General features: G+C 39.3%; 1 protein-coding gene across 1 annotated transcript in view; it reads left to right on the forward strand.

Annotated features, from left to right (window-relative positions):
* PTPN14 (protein tyrosine phosphatase non-receptor type 14) overlaps positions 1-20315 on the forward strand; it is a 129573-nt gene that overhangs the window by 67211 nt on the left and 42047 nt on the right. The window contains exons 4-6 of the mRNA XM_081327077.1: positions 10827-10942; positions 13875-13939; positions 19748-19818. Of these exons, the coding sequence (XP_081183203.1) occupies positions 10827-10942; positions 13875-13939; positions 19748-19818 (252 nt within the window). The remainder of the gene's footprint in view (positions 1-10826; positions 10943-13874; positions 13940-19747; positions 19819-20315) is intronic.

Raw genomic sequence — 20315 nt, forward strand, 5'->3', positions numbered from 1 at the left:
CTGGCACAAAGATGTCAGTTTTATGAAACCCCCTTTTGAGTGTTGACCAACATTTGCTAAAGGGCATCCATATAAAGCTCTAGAACATGAACACAGTGAAATTTTGTTTCAAGTAAGCATGCTTAGAAACAATTTTAATACTATCATCAAGAGGGAAATGTTGTTCTGCTTACTTTTTCCTTAAAAAAAAAAAGCTTAGGACAGTTGATCAAGTATCCCTGCAGTTTCCTACAACACAGAATTTTGTGATGTTGTCTTAATCAGAATGCGAAAGTAGCCTTTTTGCAGGATGAGAATGAACCTCTACCTTTCAGGTTTCAATTCCCTTTCATGTTTCTTCTCCAAGTATGTATGGGGATTCCAGGTCTTCTTTGTTTGATGTTTCCTTTGAACTATCAGTACTACTGTTCATGCTTACCTAGCAAACTAGGATTGTTTCTGCTTTTAAGAGAAAGTGAAAAAACATAATTTGCACCTTAGGATGAAATATCTTTCTACAACCTGCCTGTAACTGGAGAGAAAGCTGTCAAGGGATGGAATGAAGAGAGTAAGGCAAGACTACACCCCCTCAACATCCTGTTCTCATAGTGCCAAACCTTGATTTACAGAAACTTTCTTGGTGAAAATATAAAAAATAAAAATAAAGGAGGCAATGATGGAATTAATAGGAAAGATGCTATGACTCCCTCTGCTAAAAATGATCTTTGGACATACCATTTAAAATAGAGAAGCATAATATGCTTCTTTATTTCTACTAAATAAGAGTCCAAAGCTCAGCACGGATAGTGTCAACCTTTTATAGAGATAAACCATTTTAAAGACATCTGTTCTTTTGGACTATCTTGCGTTTTGTTCTACCTAATCTACCTAATCCTGCATATCATGCATTTAGCATGATGTGCAGGATCCAGCTTAACGGTTAACCTGGCTGAATATTAGAGAAATCTTCAAACTGTTAATTCCCATTGCTTCCATATGTAATTCACTCTTCTTTTCTCCTGTACTGTAATAATTGCCCCTTTCTGGGCAAGCAGAGGCATATTTTCATATGACTCAGTTGGTGTTGGTGGAACAATTAAACTGTATTATGGTGAGCTAAGTTTCAAATCATGTGAGAGATTCTGCCCCTTAATCTACTACTGCCAAGCTGGAGGATAATAAGTACTTCGACTCATGTAATAGCAGTTACATCTAACTTGATTGTGCGTAAACTGACCTGTCACCAGCCTAAAAGTGTCAGCATGATATTCATCTTCTGTTAAGTGAACCATAATTCTTCAAAACTCCTTTCCAGTTGAAGGTGAAGAACAAATTCTTCTTGGTAACAAGGACATGTTGGAGATTTTTAAAAGCCAGATGCTTTAATTGGATTCCACTTTGTATTTCGTTAAAGTAACCAGATCCTCTGACCTGTTTTGTATAGAATTCTATCAGAACAAAATGAGTGGTTTCTTCCCTAACAACGCAGAATCATAAATAAAGCTCACACTCTGATGTATTATTTCGGCCTATTAGAAGAAGAGATAGCATCAGATTTTGTTTTATGAAGAGAACGTTCATGGATTGCTTCATTTTCCTGGGGGATAGAATCCTTCTGGGATTCTGACTTGTTCTTGATATTGTTACTTTATGTGACATCCCAACCACTCTTGAAGAATGATTATACTTTGTATGATTGTAGGAACATATTTGAGATTGAAACTAGCATTGTAGTACTGTAGTTAAGGCTGAATGTGAGGCTGCCCTTAAATACACTCAAAAGCTACAGCTGATCCAGAATGTAGTGGTAGAGGTAGTGATGGGCGTGTCAGGAGTCACATAGATGTCCCTCCTGTTTTGTGAATTGCAATGGTTCATTGGGCTTCTGGATGAGACTCAGGGTGCTGCTTATCACCTATAGAGCCCTTCATGGCACACGGCCTGGCTACTTGTGGAGACACCTGTCTCTGTGTGTTTGGGCCCATCTGATGAGGTCAGCTAGAATGAACACACTATCCATTCAGCAACTTCACTGTGCAGGGCCCAGGAAGTGTGCTTTCTTGGTGGCTCGCATCCTCTGGAATGATGTCCCCCTGGAGATCATACTTTTTGCACCTTAAATTGTGTTTTTTTTTTAAAAAAAATCTGTTAGAAAAGTGGTTCTCACAAGCCTTAGCACTAGGATAGTGGCTGAGCTCCTTCAGGATTTTTTCATTGTATTCCCTTTTCTTTTTGATTATTTTTAAATTGTAAGCTGCCCATATAGTCAGGCAGCCTTAAAATTGAAATAAATAATTAATTTAATTAATGTGATATAGTGGTGAAAACGTTGGATATGGATTGGAATCAGGTCCACCCTCAGCCATGGACAGCCTTGGGCAACTCACTCACTCTCAGCCCAACCTACATCACAGGGTTGGTGTAGAGACACCTAAGAGGGAAAAAATATATATGCCACTCTGAGCTCTTGATTAAAGGTAGATTGTAAATCTAACAAGGGACGCGGTGGCTCAGTGGGTTAGGACGCTGAGCTTCTCAACCAGATGGTCGGCAGTTTGGCGGGTCGAATCCCGAGTGCCGCGTAACAGAGTGAGCGCCTGTTACTCGTCCCAGCTTCTGCCCACCTAGCAGTTCGAAAGCACGTAAAAATGCAAGTAGAAAAATAGGGACCACTACGGTGGGAAAGTAACAGCGTTCCGTGCACCTTTGGCATCTAGTCATGCCGGCCACATGACCACGGAGACGTCCTCGGACAAGCGCTGGCTCTTCGGCTTTGAAACGGAGATGAGCACCGGCCCCTAGAGTCGGAAACGACTAGCATGCATGTGCGGGGGAACCTTTACCTTTACCTTTAGTGTGCTAAAATGGTGAAGGGAGTTTGCAAGCCTGAGCTTTATAAACGTGGTAGGAAACTTGGTATGTTTGTAAAATTCATTGCTTAAACACATTTGCAGGAATCCATTGACTACATGCAAAATGTATGAAAAATGGTAGAAGACAAAAGACAGCATAGCTAAAGTGATACATGACTTGTCTTCTTTTTAACTCACCTTCTAATGCTGCAGTAGAGGAAAAAGACATGAATCATGAATTCATGAATTCAATTCTATTTATTTCTAAACCTGATTCACTATCCTTTTTCTAGCGCAGTTCACTAATAAATTTGGATGAGTATCCGACTTATGGCATTAGTACACCAAACGCTGGCTCTTTGGCTTTGAAACGGAGATGAGCACCGGTCCCTAGAGTCGGAAACGACTAGCACGCATGTGCATGGGAACCTTTAGCTTTACCTTATAAATCTAACAAATAAATAGACACACTCACATTTTTGAAGTTAATTTGTCCTTACAAAATCTCAAACTGTAGGTAATGGTATGTAAGAAAGACCTTGGGAGACAAGGCAAAGAGATGCTGCCTAGGCAATGGTCAGATAAGAGACAGCATAGCTTCCAGCTGGGTAAAAGTTGAAGGAAGAAGCTCAGAAGAGACATTCCCTAATTTCTCAGGCTATAAAGATATAGCAGGAGATTTGTATTTCCAGACTTACAATGTGCATACCAACCTTACCAGGTAGAGCAGACAGGAAACAGGACCTGATGAACTAATTCTCTTTAATTATACAATTACATTCTATAGTGGTGTACTCAGTTGAGCCATGGAGATTAGAATGCAGTATTGCAGGCTAACTCTGCCCACAGCCAGCAGTTCAGTTCTGACTGGCTCAAGGTTGACTCAGCCTTCCATCCTTCTGAGGTCAGTAAAATGAGGAGCCAGGTTGTTGGGGGCAATATGCTGACATTTGTAAACTGCTCAGAGAGTGCTGTAAAGCAGGGCTTTTCAACCTTTCACCCACTGTTAGGATATGGCAACATCTGAGTACTACTAGTCGCCTAGCTAGGTGTCAAAAATTTGATGACCAAAAAAAAAAAGGAAAAAAGTGATGAAGTAAAGGTAGTCCTCGACTTACAACAGTTCGCTTAGTGACTGTTCAAAGTTACAATGGCACTGAAAAAAGTGCCCCCCAAGCCACAGCCGAGCAAGACACCTGCCTGCCCGCCTGCCGGCACTCTTCCTTCTGACCGAGGTTTTCATTGTTGTGAGCATTTCTGTTGAGGAGTGGGGGTGGGGGTATTTGGTTTTTATTCCCCCCATCTGCTGGGTGGTTGCAGCAGGTTTTGGTCACTTCACATGACCCTGGGACACTGTGACCATCATAAATATGAATCAGTTTCCAAGCATCTGAATGTAAATCGCAAGACCCTGGAGATGCTGCAACACTCCAGCTGATCGGCGCTTCTTCTGGGCTCAGCAGAAGCACTGGGATCAGCGCCGAGCTACAGCTGGAACCTGGAGCTGATCCTGGTGCTTCCACTGAGCCCTGACAGTCCTGCAGCTCCAGCCGTCTCTCGCTCAGGCTTATGCGGTGCTGCCATCGGTTCAGCTCATTCCCCTCCCCCGCTACCACTTTTCTAGGATGGTCGCGTACCACCTGCCAGGTGCCAATGTACCACAGGTGGTACCCATATCACTGGTTGAAAAGCCCTGCTGTAAAGCATAGTGGAGTGGTATATAAGTCTTAAGTGCTATCGCTACAGTAATAGAACATTGCAACTCTGAAAGTGCATATCTCCTGGCATCTCCTTTACTGCCTGAGAAATGGGGGGGGGAGTCAGTTCTGAGCCTCCATCCAGCAGCAGACTATCCTGTGTCTGACCTTACCCTAGGCAGCATCTCTTTGCCCCAGCTCCCAAGGTCTTTTTCACATATCGTTACAGTAGGGGAGAGATAACAGCTATAAAATACAGCAAAAGCAAAAACCAACATAAGCAAACAAATCAGCAGATGAAGAGATGAATGGTTGAAGTAGCAGCAATAAAATATAAAGTCCTAAAAAAACAACGTGTAGCATAGTTTATGCTATGAGTGAGATAGAATACATATGTACAGTGGATGTTTTAATATCTGTACATTAAATATATGTCTGTACATTGATATGAACATTTTGCATATCATGCAACATGACATAAATAAAAGGCAAAAGCAGACTGGCGATAATTTGAATAGCATGAGAAAACAAGAGAATCCTAATCTGAGTACACGTTTAGTCTGGAACGAACCGTTAATCTGCCCCGTTGTTCATTTATATGAGATGGGACCAGCTTCTTACACATTTTTTTTTCTTTTCTCTTATGTCATTCCAACTGGGTCCTCCCTGAAAAACCTTTTCCCTCTTTAACTGGGTTTTAGGATTAATTTCCTGAGAGCTTCTGTGGTTTTTTATGCTGTCACCTTGCCCCCAATTTCATTTTTAATTGAGGTTTCTTTCACAATGCATTTGAAAAACAGGACAGAAGTAAGGGTGAAATGAGACCATTCCAGAAATATTTAGTAATGTAATTCTCATCAATAGTAGTAGAGTAATTGTAGTGTGAAATGTTATTTAAAAATAGACATTCCTGGTATTATGCTGAGTATTTCTCTGGTATTTGGGTTTTACAAGCAGTTCAAAAAGGGAGCTTTGTGTGCCTCTAAATTGTTCATGGACTCCCTTGTAATTTGCACTAATTAATTCAAGCATCTGAGGACAAAAGGAAGGACTGGATTGAAACTCATCTTTCTTTTTAGCGGCTAAACTATATGCTTTTCAAAATTATACGTGTTATCTTATGCCTCTTTTATTTTGTGTTTTTTTAATCTATTCCAGAGGAGGTACAATTCACATTGTTACCAATGGGAATGAATACTTTTTTTTAAAAAAAGAAACTCTTAATTTTATTAGCTAGAGGATGTAGATTTAGGGCAAATAGCCTCAGAATAACGTTCTGTCCCTTGTGCCTCAGTCTCAAGGGCTCCTGAAAAAGGGGGGCACTAGGACTCTTTTGAGGAGCAACTTAAATTCAGCCCTTGAGTAGGCTGACCTGATATTTTTTGGCATTTTTTTTTTGTTTTGGAGATTTAAGAGGCAGCATGGAACCCTTAAGCCTTGAAGAAGCTATGTTGTATAGCATTGGTTCCTCCAGTTTTTCTCTATTAGAATAACCCTTCATGGTGAATTAGCAATAGCAATAACATATGCCACCCAATAGAATTCTAGAGTCTCATAGTCAAAGCAAGTGGAGAACAGGATGAAGCTCTTGGGAGTAGGGGCAGTTCAGTGCAAGGGAGGCACAAGAGATGAATAATAACCTGGTTGGGCAGTCAAGATTTTTATTCAGAACCAAAACATTATAACTTACTTGGCAAAATCCATCTATTTAAGGAGGGACGATACTTACTGATGAGGGCAGCTTTGCATGACATGCTTGCCTATGCTTAAGGAAAACATAATATACTGAATTAACCTAATCATCTTGGTTCACAAAACAGATAGAACCAAAATGTAACCATGTAAACTAGGCTTGCTCAAGTTGTGGGCAAAAACAAGGTCAGCTACTAAGTGGTTCAGAGGATTGCGTGAAGGCAGCCTGTGTGGCATGGAGTGCCAGTAAGAAGCTGAACAATCTGGATCTCAAAACAAATGATCTTCTGGAATTATGACCAAGGTGGCTGCTTTACGACCATAACATTTGCTTAATGACTGCCAATAAAAGTGTAGAATTGGGTCGGTCATGCGGGTGACTCCTTCCTTCCTTCCTTCCTTCCTTCCTTCCTTCCTTCCTTCCTTCCTTCCTTCCTTCCTTCCTGCCAGGTGAGTGATATTGACTTCCAGATAGTGCATGGATGGGGGAGGCTTATACTCCCACCAGATTACCCATTGACTTCTGGTTTTTGATAAAACCAGCCCATAGTACAATTGATTTGCTTAACGAACATGGTTATGGTTCGTGCTGAATGACCAAGGCAGCTGCTTTATGACCATGACATTTGCTTAATGACTGCCACTAAAAGTGTAAAATTGGGTCAGTCTTGTGGGTAACCCACTTTACGACCATTTATTTATTTATTTATTTATTTATTTATTCACATTTATATACCGCCCTATTCCCTGAGGACTCAGGGCGGTTTACAGGAAATTAAAAAATCCACCATACAAAAGTTAAAAAACCAAATTAAAAAATATTAAATTGACCCTGTATACTTAAAACCCCAATTAAAATTTCTCCTCAGCCTGGGCCCGAGAGCTCAAAGAGCCAGGTCTTCAGGCTCTTTGAGACCATCACCACTTACAACTAGGCTCCATTATGGTTGTAAGTTAAGGACTACCCATACTGCTTAATTACCAGTAGTCCTTGCTAATGTGGTGAAGGCTGGTATCTATTTCATCTCAGAAGTAACGTCAGTGGATTCAGTGGAGGCGATCCCAAATCTGGTGTTCTGTATCATGTTTCTCAACTTAGCAGGTTTAAGAATCCTGAGAATTGAAGTGTACACATTTTAAATTTGTCCCGGTTGAGAAATGCAGAACTATATAATTGTGGTTCCTAGCAAACCTTTTTTGCTCTTCTCTACCTCTTTGGGTCTGCTTGCAATTTAAACAGAAGATTAGAATGAATTCTGCCAATCAGTCCATATGCTTTTCTCACAAAGAAAGCCCAGTAAGATGATGACAGTTGAAACAATGAGATTAGTTTCTGCTTGAATTCTAACTCAGAAAACGTTATTGTGTTTATGTGTGTGGGTGTTTTAATTGATTTTTTTTTAATTGTGGAGGGTTGTTTTTTTTTGTCTCAAATAATCTTTTGCATGCAGAAATCTCTCTGCTTTACTTCTGGGTTACGTTTTGTGTTGAGATTCATACCAATCTATCACACGCCTCTATAGTTTCTTTGCTTGGCTTTACATGGGGATTGTGCTGGTAAGTAACAAACCCATTCATTTCTTGCCAGGCTCATTTTGCCAGAAAACAAACCCAGATAGCCTTGACCTATAACCCTTGTTTAACAACTGGTTGGGGTGGCATTGAAAAAAGTGATTTACGACTGGTCCTCACATTTAAAACTGTAGGCCATCCCTGCTGTCACACAATCAGATTTTTTTGGGGGGTGTGTGTGCTTGGCAATTTGCATATATTTGCACCAGTTGCAGTATTCTTGTGATGGAATGTAGTTGTGGGAGGAAGGGGCTCTTCCAGAGGGCAAAGAGACAGCAGAGCTTTGCAATGCCTGGTGTGCAGGAAGAGAACAAAGATGGACCCCTCCCCAGCAGTTCATGGAGTACATTTACTGTACAGTTATGCAGATAATGGCTTGTGAGATTTCTGTCCATAAGCAAACAGCAATAAAGAAACTGTTCAGAATAACTCCACTTGTCATTCTTGGGACTTGACTATAGCAGGGTCATGCATTCGCCATTTGTAACCTTCCGGGGGGGGGGGGGGCTTCCCACAAGCCAGGATGGGAGGCTGGATTCACTTAATGATTTGCTTTAATGATTGTTGCAAAAAAGGTCATAAAATTGGGTGCAATGCACATAAAGACTGCATTGCTTGACAGTGCTTCCAACATTGGTTGTAAATCAAAGACCATCCAAGTAGGAGTGAAAAAAAAATCTCACTGGAGTTCTGATCCTGGCTGGTCAGCCTTGAGGCACCAAATTACCTTAGATAAATGGTTTGCCTTCTTCTGCCTCTCTATTACAATCCTGTCATTTGACTGTAAATACAGTGATATGCATCTGATAATGCATAAGTTTATGACTCGTGTTTTCTGCTGAAGGAAAATAGCCATCTTGTAATTATGCCTTTGTTTGGACTTGTCTTCCACTCTTACATACTTACCATGAAATGAGATTGGCAATCTGTGTTCGTATTATTGATAATAAAACCATGTATAGCAAAAAAAAAAGTAACACAAATCAAGGAAGCTCCATGAAACTTGTGTAGTAGAGAAGATAGAGTTCTGGACTTGGGTTCAAATTCCTGCCGGCTGCAAAGCTTTGCCTTGAATTGGTTCTCTTTTTTTTTTCTCCTTTATTTCATCAGGATGTCGTGACCCTGAAAACTCACAACCAATTTGTACATTCAGCCAGTTCAGTTCTTAAGCCAGATTCTGTGGTTTTGCCTAGTACACAAAATGGTGTTCAATAAACCACAGTAAAACAATCTGTAACTTAACAATTTTTAAACCCAGCCTCATTTTTCCATCCCAGAACCACAAGGGCTTGTGTAGATGCTGCTCAGTGATTTTCTTTTTGGGCACTATCATTTGGATACTCTTCAAAAGCCTTCAAAATATCTGGGAAATTCTCATTCTGTGAAAGCACCCAGGATTTCTCTTTCAGTGAACGGTGATTTGAAGTGTTTCTTCATGATAATGCCATGACTGTTACAACCTGGAGAAGCAAAGCTTGTTGGAGCATTAGTGCTGTCTAGTGGCCGATGCTTGCCTGCTTCTGTTTCACAGATCATGTAGGATGATTTTGGATTTTATAACAAGGAGATCAAAGCTGTTTTTCAATCGAGTTTCTAGATACCAAGTTATGTTAATCTTATAATAATAAAATTACTCGCTCAAAAATATGGTCAAATATTCCAGTTATCATTGCAAGATATCTTTGTGTTTTATCTTGTTATGTCTACCTTAGTCATATAAATATGCAGGGCAGGGGTTTGTGGGATTGTGCTTTTGTTGTGGCAAAATACACACACACAAACACACACACACACAGGCTAATTTGGTTGGTATCTCAATAGTATGTTTTTCTAATGCAATATAGTACCTAAAGTGCAGTATTAAAAATATTTGGCAGAGTAAAATTCTTAGGAAGCAATTTCTGTTTTTTATTACTATTATTATTATGTCCAGAGCCATATTGGGTTTGGTTTGTATTTTTGTGTTTTTATTTGTAAACTGTCCAGAATTAATTGGATTTGGGCAGTATCTAAATTGAATCAAATAAAATTAATTGGAGAGTATGCTTTTTCAAAAACTGACCCTTTATATGATTTGCAAGTAATTGCACTCTAGAAAGTGGCTGTGACTAGTAAAAAAAACTAAATAAAAACTTAACTTTTAAAAAGTGGGTTATTTTAAAAGTTACCTGATTAATTGGCAACACTTCTTTAAAAAGTGAAATACTTTAATTGCTCCAATTGAGTTACTGATGAGTGGTGTAAAGCTATTCATGTCAACTCAAAAACAAATCCCATTAATTTTAAGGAAGTTTCATCTAAGTAATTCAAGAGATTGTTAAGTTTGAAGGTGATAGGAAAAGGACATTTATGAAAAGTAATACTTTTGGTTAGAAATTGAAATTGATTAGTGTACTTTATGCATGTAGAATTTACTTTTTATAGACCTTTCCTTTGGTTTTTGCATATGCAAAGAAGCATCTCAGTCATAGAAGATCACAGGATCACCTTACGATATTAACAGAAATTGCAAAATGCATAAACAGTATTGTAAAGGCAGATTCTTTTTGTTTCAATTACAATCAAAGACATAAGCAAGTCAATCTTCCTAACCTCTTTGTAGATAATACGTTGCTCACCCAAGAAAATCCTTTGATGTTTAACAGATGCTTCTCAGTTTATTTGGTATCAAAATGCCCAGTTTTGCCCTTAGTTTCCGATGGTACTGTCTGAAAGTGACCTCAGTAGAGAGAAGACTTATGTAGATCATATCAGGGTACATGTTCTCCGAAGATAAGAGATGGTATTGTTCAAACCCTTTCAATACTGCCGTGTAGATATGCCATTAAAAAATAATTTTTTGGTCAGGGTGAAATAGTCATCCTCGCGTACTTATACAAAATATAATGCCTACGTGGTTTAGCCATAAGTATCACCTTCAATATTCCTTTTACTTATACAGAGCAGAACAGCCCTATCAATGGTTAAAATTCATTGAGAAAAAAAATATGTTCAGGTACTCTCGGTTTCATTCTGTTCTGTCCCTTGTTCGCAGGTACCAGTACTATCTTCAAGTAAAAAAAGATGTTATTGATGGACGATTGCGATCTTCATTTGAACAAGGGATAAGGCTAGCGGCACTGGGCGTTCAAGCAACATTGGCAGCTCAAGGTACAGGAGCGCAGCATCTGCCCATTCTTTCCCCATCTTATTTATTTATTTAACTGTAGCAGTACATTCCTGTTAAACTGGAGATGGCAACCCCTTAGGGAAAATATTGACACTGATCTGCATTCTTAAAAGCTTAATACTGTATATTTTGGAAATATTAGTGGCATTAAGTGGCAATAATTCCTGAAATAAATGAGTCATTCATTTGAATGACCCATTTTCTCTTTTTACTGAAGTGGAAATTTTTAGGATTTTTGCAAGAAACTGAGAATGAAGATCATAATTAAGATGTATTTTAGTTTGTAATATCCTAACATAGCATGCAAATAATTATTTTTGTACTAATGCCATAAGTTGGATACTCATCCAAATTTATTAGTGAACTGCGCTAGAAAAAGGATAGTGAATCAGGTTTAGAAATAAATAGGGTGGGGCTTGAATTCATGATTCATGTCTTTTTCCTCTACTGCAGCATTAGAAGGTGAGTTAAAAAGAAGACAAGTCATGTATCACTTTAGCTATGCTGTCTTTTGTCTTCTACCATTTTTCATACATTTTGCATGTAGTCAATGGATTCCTGCAAATGTGTTTAAGCAATGAATTTTACAAACATACCAAGTTTCCTACCACGTTTATAAAGCTCAGGCTTGCAAACTCCCTTCACCATTTTAGCACACTAAAGGTAAAGGTAAAGGTTCCCCCGCACATGCATGCTAGTCGTTTCCGACTCTAGGGGCCGGTGCTCATCTCCGTTTAAAAGCCGAAGAGCCAGCGTTTGTCCTAGGACATCTCCGTGGTCATGTGGCCGGCATGACTAGACGCCAAAGGCGCATGGAACGCTGTTACCTTCCCACTGTAGTGGTCCCTATTTTTCTACTTGCATTTTTACGTGCTTTCGAACTGCTAGGTGGGCAGAAGCTGGGACGAGTAACAGGTGCTCACTCTGCTACGCGGCACTCCGGATTCGACCTGCTAAACTGCCGACCTTCTGATCGACAAGTTCAGCGTCTCAACCCACTGAGCCACCGCGTCCCTTTTAAAACACTAGAGGAAGACTAATTAAAGTTACCCAGAAATCAACTTGGAAAGCTATAGATTGTTTAAACTATGGTTAAGGGGAATAAATTAAGAAAAAGGCAGGGTTTTTTGCCTTTTGCCTGCTTCTGGTTTCTTCTCACTAACCAGAATTTAAACTAATTCATTGCCTTTAAACATTGTGGGTTATTTTTTCAAAGTCATGAATGTTTAGTATAAAGTAGGAGAGGATGCTTGTATCTTTAAAATTAGCTACAGCTTTATCACAGATGAAATCATTGTTCCATGTATCAATTAAATGAGTCATGTTTTTTCTCAAGTCATATTTGTAAAACCTTGATTATGGATTGAAATGAAATAAGTCTTTATTATCAGAATGATATGAGCATTCATAAATTCATATACTCACATTTTAAATTTTAAGCTGTTGTTCTTGACTGATACATAGAGAATTCCTAAAAGCTTTTCTTTAGTACTCTATCATTTTTATTGTTTGTATACATATCACCTGAGTGTATTCAACAAGTTTATATTTATAGGTTATAAAATGTATATTTATGATGTGAAACAAAACAAAATACCATGCAATAATAATGTCAACTTTCCCTTATGGGTCTTACAGGAATATTTTGTTTGGAATAATTCATAAGGGGAATTTCCAGTATTGAAAATCTTTTTGGCAGACTTTACTCAAATAAAATGAAAAGAAAGCTCCTGGGCATTTTGCCCCTCTCTCTTAAGCATGAAACTGTTTAAAAAGAGATAAATGGAGAACCTTTCATAAAAATATTGTGAAAGAATATTTTTAAGAATCAGTACTTTAAGAAGTAGGGATGCGGTGGCTCAGTGGGTTAGGACGCTGAGCTTGTCGATCGGAAGGTCGGCAGTTTGGCGGGTCGAATCCCGAGTGCCGCATAACAGAGTGAGCGCCTGTTACTCGTCAGAAGTAGAAAAATAGGGACCACTACGGTGGGAAGGTAACAGCGTTCCGTGCGCCTTTGGTGTCTAGTCATGCCGGCCACATGACCACGGAGACGTCCTCGGACAAGCGCTAGCTCTTCGGCTTTGAAACGGAGATGAGCACCGGCCCCTAGAGTCGGAAACGACTAGCACGCATGTGCGGGGGAACCTTTACCTTTACTTTAAGAAGTATTTTCACTCTTTTTCTCCAATTCTGAAACTTACACAAAGCAAGAAATCTTTGACAGGAATGTCATTCTATGTTGAATCCAAGTGAAATATAGGGTGAAATCCATTGGTCAGTGGCGGGGGTAGGCAACCTCGGCTCTTTTATGACTCATGGACTTCAACTCCTAGAATTCCTGAGCCAGCTTGGCTGGCTCAGGATTTCTGGGAGTTGAAGTCCATGAGTCATAAAAGAGCCGAGGTTGCCTACCCCTGGTCAATGGGAAGACTTCCACTAACATAGTCAAACCTTTATTTTTAACCCATTTTTCACCAAAAACTTCTCTGGAACCATTGGAAACATTCAAATGTAAGTATGTATCCTTCCTCAAGTTTACAGTGGAAATTATTTCTGTTATTATGGGATTACAACTGGATTCAAACAGTTCTTTTCTACTTACGAAGAATAATCCAGCACTGTTAATATATAAAACAGGGAAAGGAAGGAATTTGAGTATGAATTTTTGTCCCACCCCTCCATTTGAAAGATCTAAATCCCCTTGAAGAAAAAAAAAAGAATACAAGCCCCATATCTGTACTTTTTAGGTGAGACAAACAATTTTGTGCCTTCATAATCAAGGATTTCCAACTAAATAACCCTGCTTCTTCCAGGTTAAACCATTGAAGAACCTTTCATGAAAGAGTTTCATATGCGGTAAAAGCTGAAGCAATTTTGTTTCTCAATTCCTCTTTCTTTCTTTTTCCCATCCAGTTGGCTTTGGAGACTACCCTCATTTTGAATCTCATGATCTCCGGCAGTATGTTTTGTTTCCTATGGTGAGTTAACTTCCCATCTTCCCACCATCCCCTCTTCATGTATTTATTTATTGAAGTCAATAGGGATGATATTTATTGGTAAATTGGCAATTCTCATGTATGGATTAAAAATACAATCAAGTATCCACAGTAAAAATTGGTTTTTTTAAAAAAAAATTCTCACCATTACTCATTTGGATGGCTTAACTAATGCCTCCAAGGCTGTCCAAGTAACTGCACTTTTTAATAAACTATAAAAAAACGGGGGCAGATCAGATTTCTGAAAGAAAGCTATGTAGACACCCACACAGAGAAGCCATGACTGATGGTCCTCCCCTACTTTATCGCTTGAAAGAGGGAGATCACAAATGTTTTTTTTTCTTAGATACTTAAGTCAAATGGGTCAAAAGTGGGTGGAAAGTCAAAGTTATCCCTTTTAATTTTCAAGGATGGTTCCATAAGCATTTATCCTTCTGGTGGTCCTAATTTCATAATATGGTTTTAGTAATGCCTCCACCAAAAATTACATGATATTTACTTTATATAGGTACTTTAATCTCTTTTGGAAAAAGTGATGCTAATATAAAGCATTTTTAAAAAGTTTTAAAAGTAGCAAATTAAAATTATTGCTACCGATAACAGAGTTTAGAAATCATATTAAAATTAAATGTGGTGCAAATGAAGGAATCTTGAGTTTTCACGTTAGAGGAACCAGTGTAGTCCAGTGATGAAGTTGTTGAAGACCAGCCTTATCTGTGTCAAGTTGTTGGTTAATAACCACTGGAAGGAGAAGGAGGAATTATGAATGTTTACCTGAGGTCCTGGAAGAAAGCTGGGTTATAAACTGAGAGTTAATGTGATATAGTGGTTAAGGTGCTGGATTAATATTGGGGAGATTCAGATTATAATCCACAATTATTCAGGTTACTTGGTGTCTCTGAGCCTGCCTATTTGACAAAGCTTTTGTAGTAGGCATATGTAGTAGGCATGTGTAATAGCTTCCTGGATTTGTGTCAAATCAGGAATGTTAAGTTTGCTGTTCTCAAGAGTTCTCAGCTAACATGAGGTACTACTGGAACAATTTTCTTTCTTAAATGAATGACAATTAAAGGGTGGAAAACTTTAATTAATTTGAAATCTAATCCATTATATATAATTATCCCCTTACTTGAAAATCTCCCTGCATGTCTGTGGATGTTCTTTTTTTTTTTAACAAGCAATCATTATGGCAACAGGGACTTTTCTGTTGTTGTTTGTAGCAGTGGAAGCACAGAGTGTTTCCAAGATCATGCATGGCTGGAAATGAAAAGGCAATCCTCTTAGCTTTGAGTACTGCTTTCTCTTTGCCAAAATCATTCCTATTTCCATATAAATAATTTCAAAAGAAAAAAATGCATAGCTGTACACTTTGCTATAAGCAATAATGTGTATTTAGCGATCAAGACAGAGAGAAAATGAGTTACTGTACATATGACCTGCATTAAAAAAAAGAATAGAAATTACAATGTACATCTGTATGGATATGGACTATATTTCAGTTTATTGTTGCTCTATCAAAAATTAGCCCATTGTTTTTCTACAGTGAAACAAAATAAAAAAACAATACAAAAATACTTCCCATGCCCAGGCCTACAAAGTTATCTGCCTTTTAGCAACTTTCAGTAATTTCAAATCAATCATTTACACCAATGATAATAAACAGCCCTTCTTTGAAATGTAGAACTCTCCATACAGAGGATGTAAAGAAATGAAAAGTAAGGGTGGGTAAACATTCTTTTTTAAAGATTCTTCTTATATAATTTGTTGAAACGTCTATGTCCACCTTCAGAGAAGATCAGGAGAATATGGAGCATACTTTGTAGAATGGTTGTAATTCTGTTTAAAAAGAGAGAGAGATTTGCTTGTCATGCAGTGGATGGGTTCCCAGACCTGAATATTAGTCTTTAATGTGTGTCTATATTCTGAAATAGATAGTGGATGTAATCACTCTATCGTATCTAGTATTTGAAATAAATCTCTCATTCTGTGTATCTTCTGAAGCTAAAATGATGCTGTTTTTACATGCTGACAATTAATCAAGTAGCTAATCCAGTCTGCTCTAAGCAGTAGCTTTAGCTAGCCTTGTTCTTTAGCAACAACTGCCCACTGTAGTAAATTAAATATCTATAAGGACTATTTTAGTTAATTACTAGCAAACCTGTTGAGTGGGCACAGTGGGATTGAATTTACAGTAGCTTGCATTGTATTTTGCACCTCTGTTTTGTTTTATCTTGTACTGCTTCAGTATTTTGTGAAACAACATTTCTTCAGCAGTGAAAAGAACAGAGTTGTGTACACAGAACAGCTCACAGGTGTGTAGTTATGTACAGGCACGTACAATGCCATTTTTCATTCTCACTGTTTTACATTTTTCAGTGTCAGGAGCAAATATTAAGGGGAAGCCCCAGTGAACATGAAGCCAGGCGTTTTGATTTAAGTATAAATACACACCTGTGGGGCATTCCATTTACAGTAATTACTGAAAAAGAAAGGAAAGAAGGAAGGAAGGAAGGAAGGAAGGAAGGAAGGAAGGAAGGAAAAGTATATTTCATTTTTATCATTCATTGTACCCACTATTTTTACATACGGCACATGGAGACCATGTTTAAAGCTAAAGGTATGGTTCTTGGTGAAGAACCATATCAAAGTGCTGGCCCGCGGGCCGGATGCATCACGGCGAAACCATGCCCACCCTATTGCTGGCAATGGGGAAAAAGCCCCAATACGTTGTGCAATGTCATGTGATGTTGCGAGTTTGACATGCCTGCACTAGGGGTATTAAGGATTATAGATATGATACCTTCCAAATAACATAGGTTGCAATACTTTGGTCACATAATGCTAAGCTGTCCTACGTGGCCAGCAAGTAAAAAAAGAAATTCATCTTTCATGTTCCTTTTTTGCCACCTTGAAAGTTCTAGTCATTTTTCACAATTAATAAGTTGTTATAATTTTTGTGCTTTTTTGCCTTGGGATAGCAGTTGTTGGTTTGCCTTGCAACCAGCATGGTTTAAGAGGACTGGTTTTGCATTGATTTCCTTCTGCCTTTGACTGATTTTCACACTTTAGGGCAGTATTTTTCAAACTTGGCAGCTTTAAAATGCATGATTTCAACTCCCAGAACTCCCCATCCAGCATTCTGGTTGGTGAATTATGGGCGTTGAAGTCATACATTTTAAAGTTGCCAAGTTTGAAAAACGCTGCTTTAAAGCTTGTTTTGAGGTACAGATAGTATGTAGGTATTTGAAGTCAGTTGGCTTTCAAATGTACAGCTAAATTTAAAGTGTCTTACTTATCTGTGCAGTGGAATTTTCTGTTGGTATTCTTAAAACGTTTATCAGGAAAGATGAATTTACCTTCGGGATTTTGTTCAAGGAAGAGTTCTGTCCCTTGTACTTCAGTGATACAATTTGCTTGCTCAGTTTGTAGGCCTGTTTGAATTGTTTAATTTTCTTCCCTTAACTTTTAGAATATTTGAATATTTTCTTCACTCTTCTACCATTCCCAAATTGATCTTGACTTATTAGAATATTTGATTTAATGTATCTTTGTGTTAGAGTATGTAACTTTGAATCGTTTTGTTTCTTGGGAGCAAATCAAAGACAGCTATATAAACCAATAAGTGATTGCAGTAAAGTTTTCTTAAAACCTGAAGCTCTTTGTTCCATCACAGAAATGAAGATACTGTAAACTTTTATCTTCATAAACTTGGCATATTTGAATAACCACTCCTGTTCAACATACACAAAAGGCAGCTGGGTAAGATTATCTACTGGAACAAAGTTAATGCCAATATGCATTAAATACACAACTTTTAATCTCAACTCTAAGCTGAATAAATGATGCTGTGGAGATTTTTCCCTAGTACACGGAGTCGATGAATCTGGATGGGGAGAAGATTACTTGGAAACTACACCTGGTTCAATCAAAATGCAGCCACATGAGCAGTTACTGACCTTTCTCATTTCAACTCCATAATACCATTATTTTGTGAGCTGTGCTGACTATATGAGCTGTGGTGGGTTTCTGGACGATTTGGCCATGCCAGAACCAGTTGTAAAGCACTTTGCCTTGTGGGTATTAGCTGACATGCCTTTTCTGTAGCAGTGCTATGGAGATCAATATGGTCCTGACATTTGGGCTGCTAAATTATGATATCATAGTTTTGTGAGGAATAGTATCTGTTGTTAACCTCCCCTTTGTGCACCCTGTACTTTTTTTTAGCAATTCTGTTTCTTTTTGTTTGTAACTCTTATTTTCTTGGTATTTTAATACCATTTAAAATCACTGTATGATTAAGGGGGCATGCACATTGTCTGAATAAATTAAATGCTTGATGCCTTGAGGAAGCGGATTATCTGGACCCGTACCAATCGGGCTTTAGGCCCGGGTACAGCCCGGAGACGGCATTGGTCGCGCTGGTGAATGATCTCTGGCGGGCTCGGGACGGGTTGTTCCTCTGTCCTTGTCCTATTAGATCTCTCAGAGGCTTTCGATACCATCGACCATGGTATCTTACTGCGGTGCCTCAGGGGGTTGGGAGTGGGGGGCACTGTTCTCCAGTGGTTCTCCTCCTACCTCCTGGGACGTTCGCAGTCGGTGTTGACAGGAGAGCAGAGGTCGGCCTCGAGGCCTCTCGTTTGTGGAGTTCCTCAGGGGTCGGTCCTCTTGCCTCTCCTGTTCAACATCTATATGAAGCTGCTGGGTGAGATCATTCGTGGTTTTGGAGTGGGGTATCATCAGTACGCCAATGATACCCAGCTTTTCGTCTCCACCCCAAACCACCCCAGTGATGCCCTCGATGTGATGTCCCGTTGCCTAGAGGCGGTTCGGGTCTGGATGGGGAGGAACAGGCTTCAGCTCAATCCCGACAAGACTGAGTGGTTGTACGCTTCGGCATCTCGGGAAATTCAGTTTATTCCATCTTTAACCATGGGGGGTGAGGTGTTACCCCCCGTAGATAGGGCTCGCAACTTGGGTGTCCTCCTGGATTCACAGCTCAGTTTAGAAGACCATGTAGAAGCTGTGACCAGGGGGGCTTTTGCCCAGGTTCACCTGGTGCGCCAGTTGCGACCCTATCTGGCCCGGGATGCCTTGCGTACAGTCACTCATGCACTCGTGACCTCTCATATAGACTACTGCAATGCTCTGTACATGGGGCTGCCCTTGAGGACCACTCGGAGGCTTCAGCTGCTGCAGAATGCGGCCACGCGAGTTGTGATGGGGGTCTCCCGGTACTCCCATGTAACACCTCTTCTCCGCGAGCTGCATTGGCTTCCAGTTGCCCTCCGGGTGAGATTCAAGGTGCTGGTGATTACCTATAAAGCCCTAAATGGCATGGGTCCGGACTACTTACGGGATCACCTGCTGCCGGCGTCATCTTCCCTTCGTCCTGTGCGCTCCCACAGAGAGGGCCTCCTCAGGGTGCCGTCGGCCAGAGAGTGTCGGCTTGCAGCCCCCAGGGGGAGAGCATTCTCTGTGGGCGCGCCAGCCCTTTGGAATCAATTACCGGTTGACCTCCGGATGGCTCCCGACCTTCGCTCTTTCCGCCGGGATCTGAAAACCTATTTATTTGAACAGGCCGGCCTGGTTTAAGGGTTTGGGGTATTTTTAATTATTTATTGTTAGGGCTTAATTAATTTAATTTCATTTTAACTTTTGTATGTAAAGGTTTTACTGCCCTGTACACCGCCCTGAGTCCTTCGGGAGAAGGGCGGTATAGAAATTCAATTATAAATAAATAAATTCCTTTATTCATAATAAACACAATTCTTTGTTATCAATTTGCAGGATTTGATTCAAAATGAAGCAATTTTTGAGGAATTGATTCAGAAGGTAGTCCAAGAACACAAAAATCACAGGTTTGGTTCCCAAATTATTAATATTAATTACATTGCTGTTAATATAAATTTAAGTTTGTAAGCCGCCCTGAGTCTTCGGAGAAGGGCGGGATATAAATGGAATTAAAATAAAATAAATAAATAAAACTATTCAGCCAACAGATTATTTCTTACAATAAGCTATTTTTCTAATTTAGGCAATAACTTAATGTTGCATGGAACTTCATGTCTCAGGAAAAGAATGTCTGTTCCCATATCAGTCATGTTACTTAAATGAAACTTACAAAAGATTAAGGGAAGAAACAGTAAGGGCACTGATGCCCTTCTTGCAAGATTTCTCGAAGGTATTTGGCCACTTTGGGGCAAAGTTCATTAATTTTGCTGTGATATGAAGGCACTGTTTTTGCTGAGTATTTCTGAATTTTGTCAATTTTCATGCAAATTATTGATTATAAGGGAGGTACATGTTTTTGTCCTTGTATTATTGATAGGGTGTTAGGGTAAAGTGGTAGACTGCC

The sequence above is a fragment of the Vipera berus genome (genome assembly GCF_964194415.1).
Source record: "Vipera berus genome assembly, chromosome: 1".
In the NCBI taxonomy this organism is placed as follows: domain Eukaryota; kingdom Metazoa; phylum Chordata; class Lepidosauria; order Squamata; family Viperidae; genus Vipera; species Vipera berus.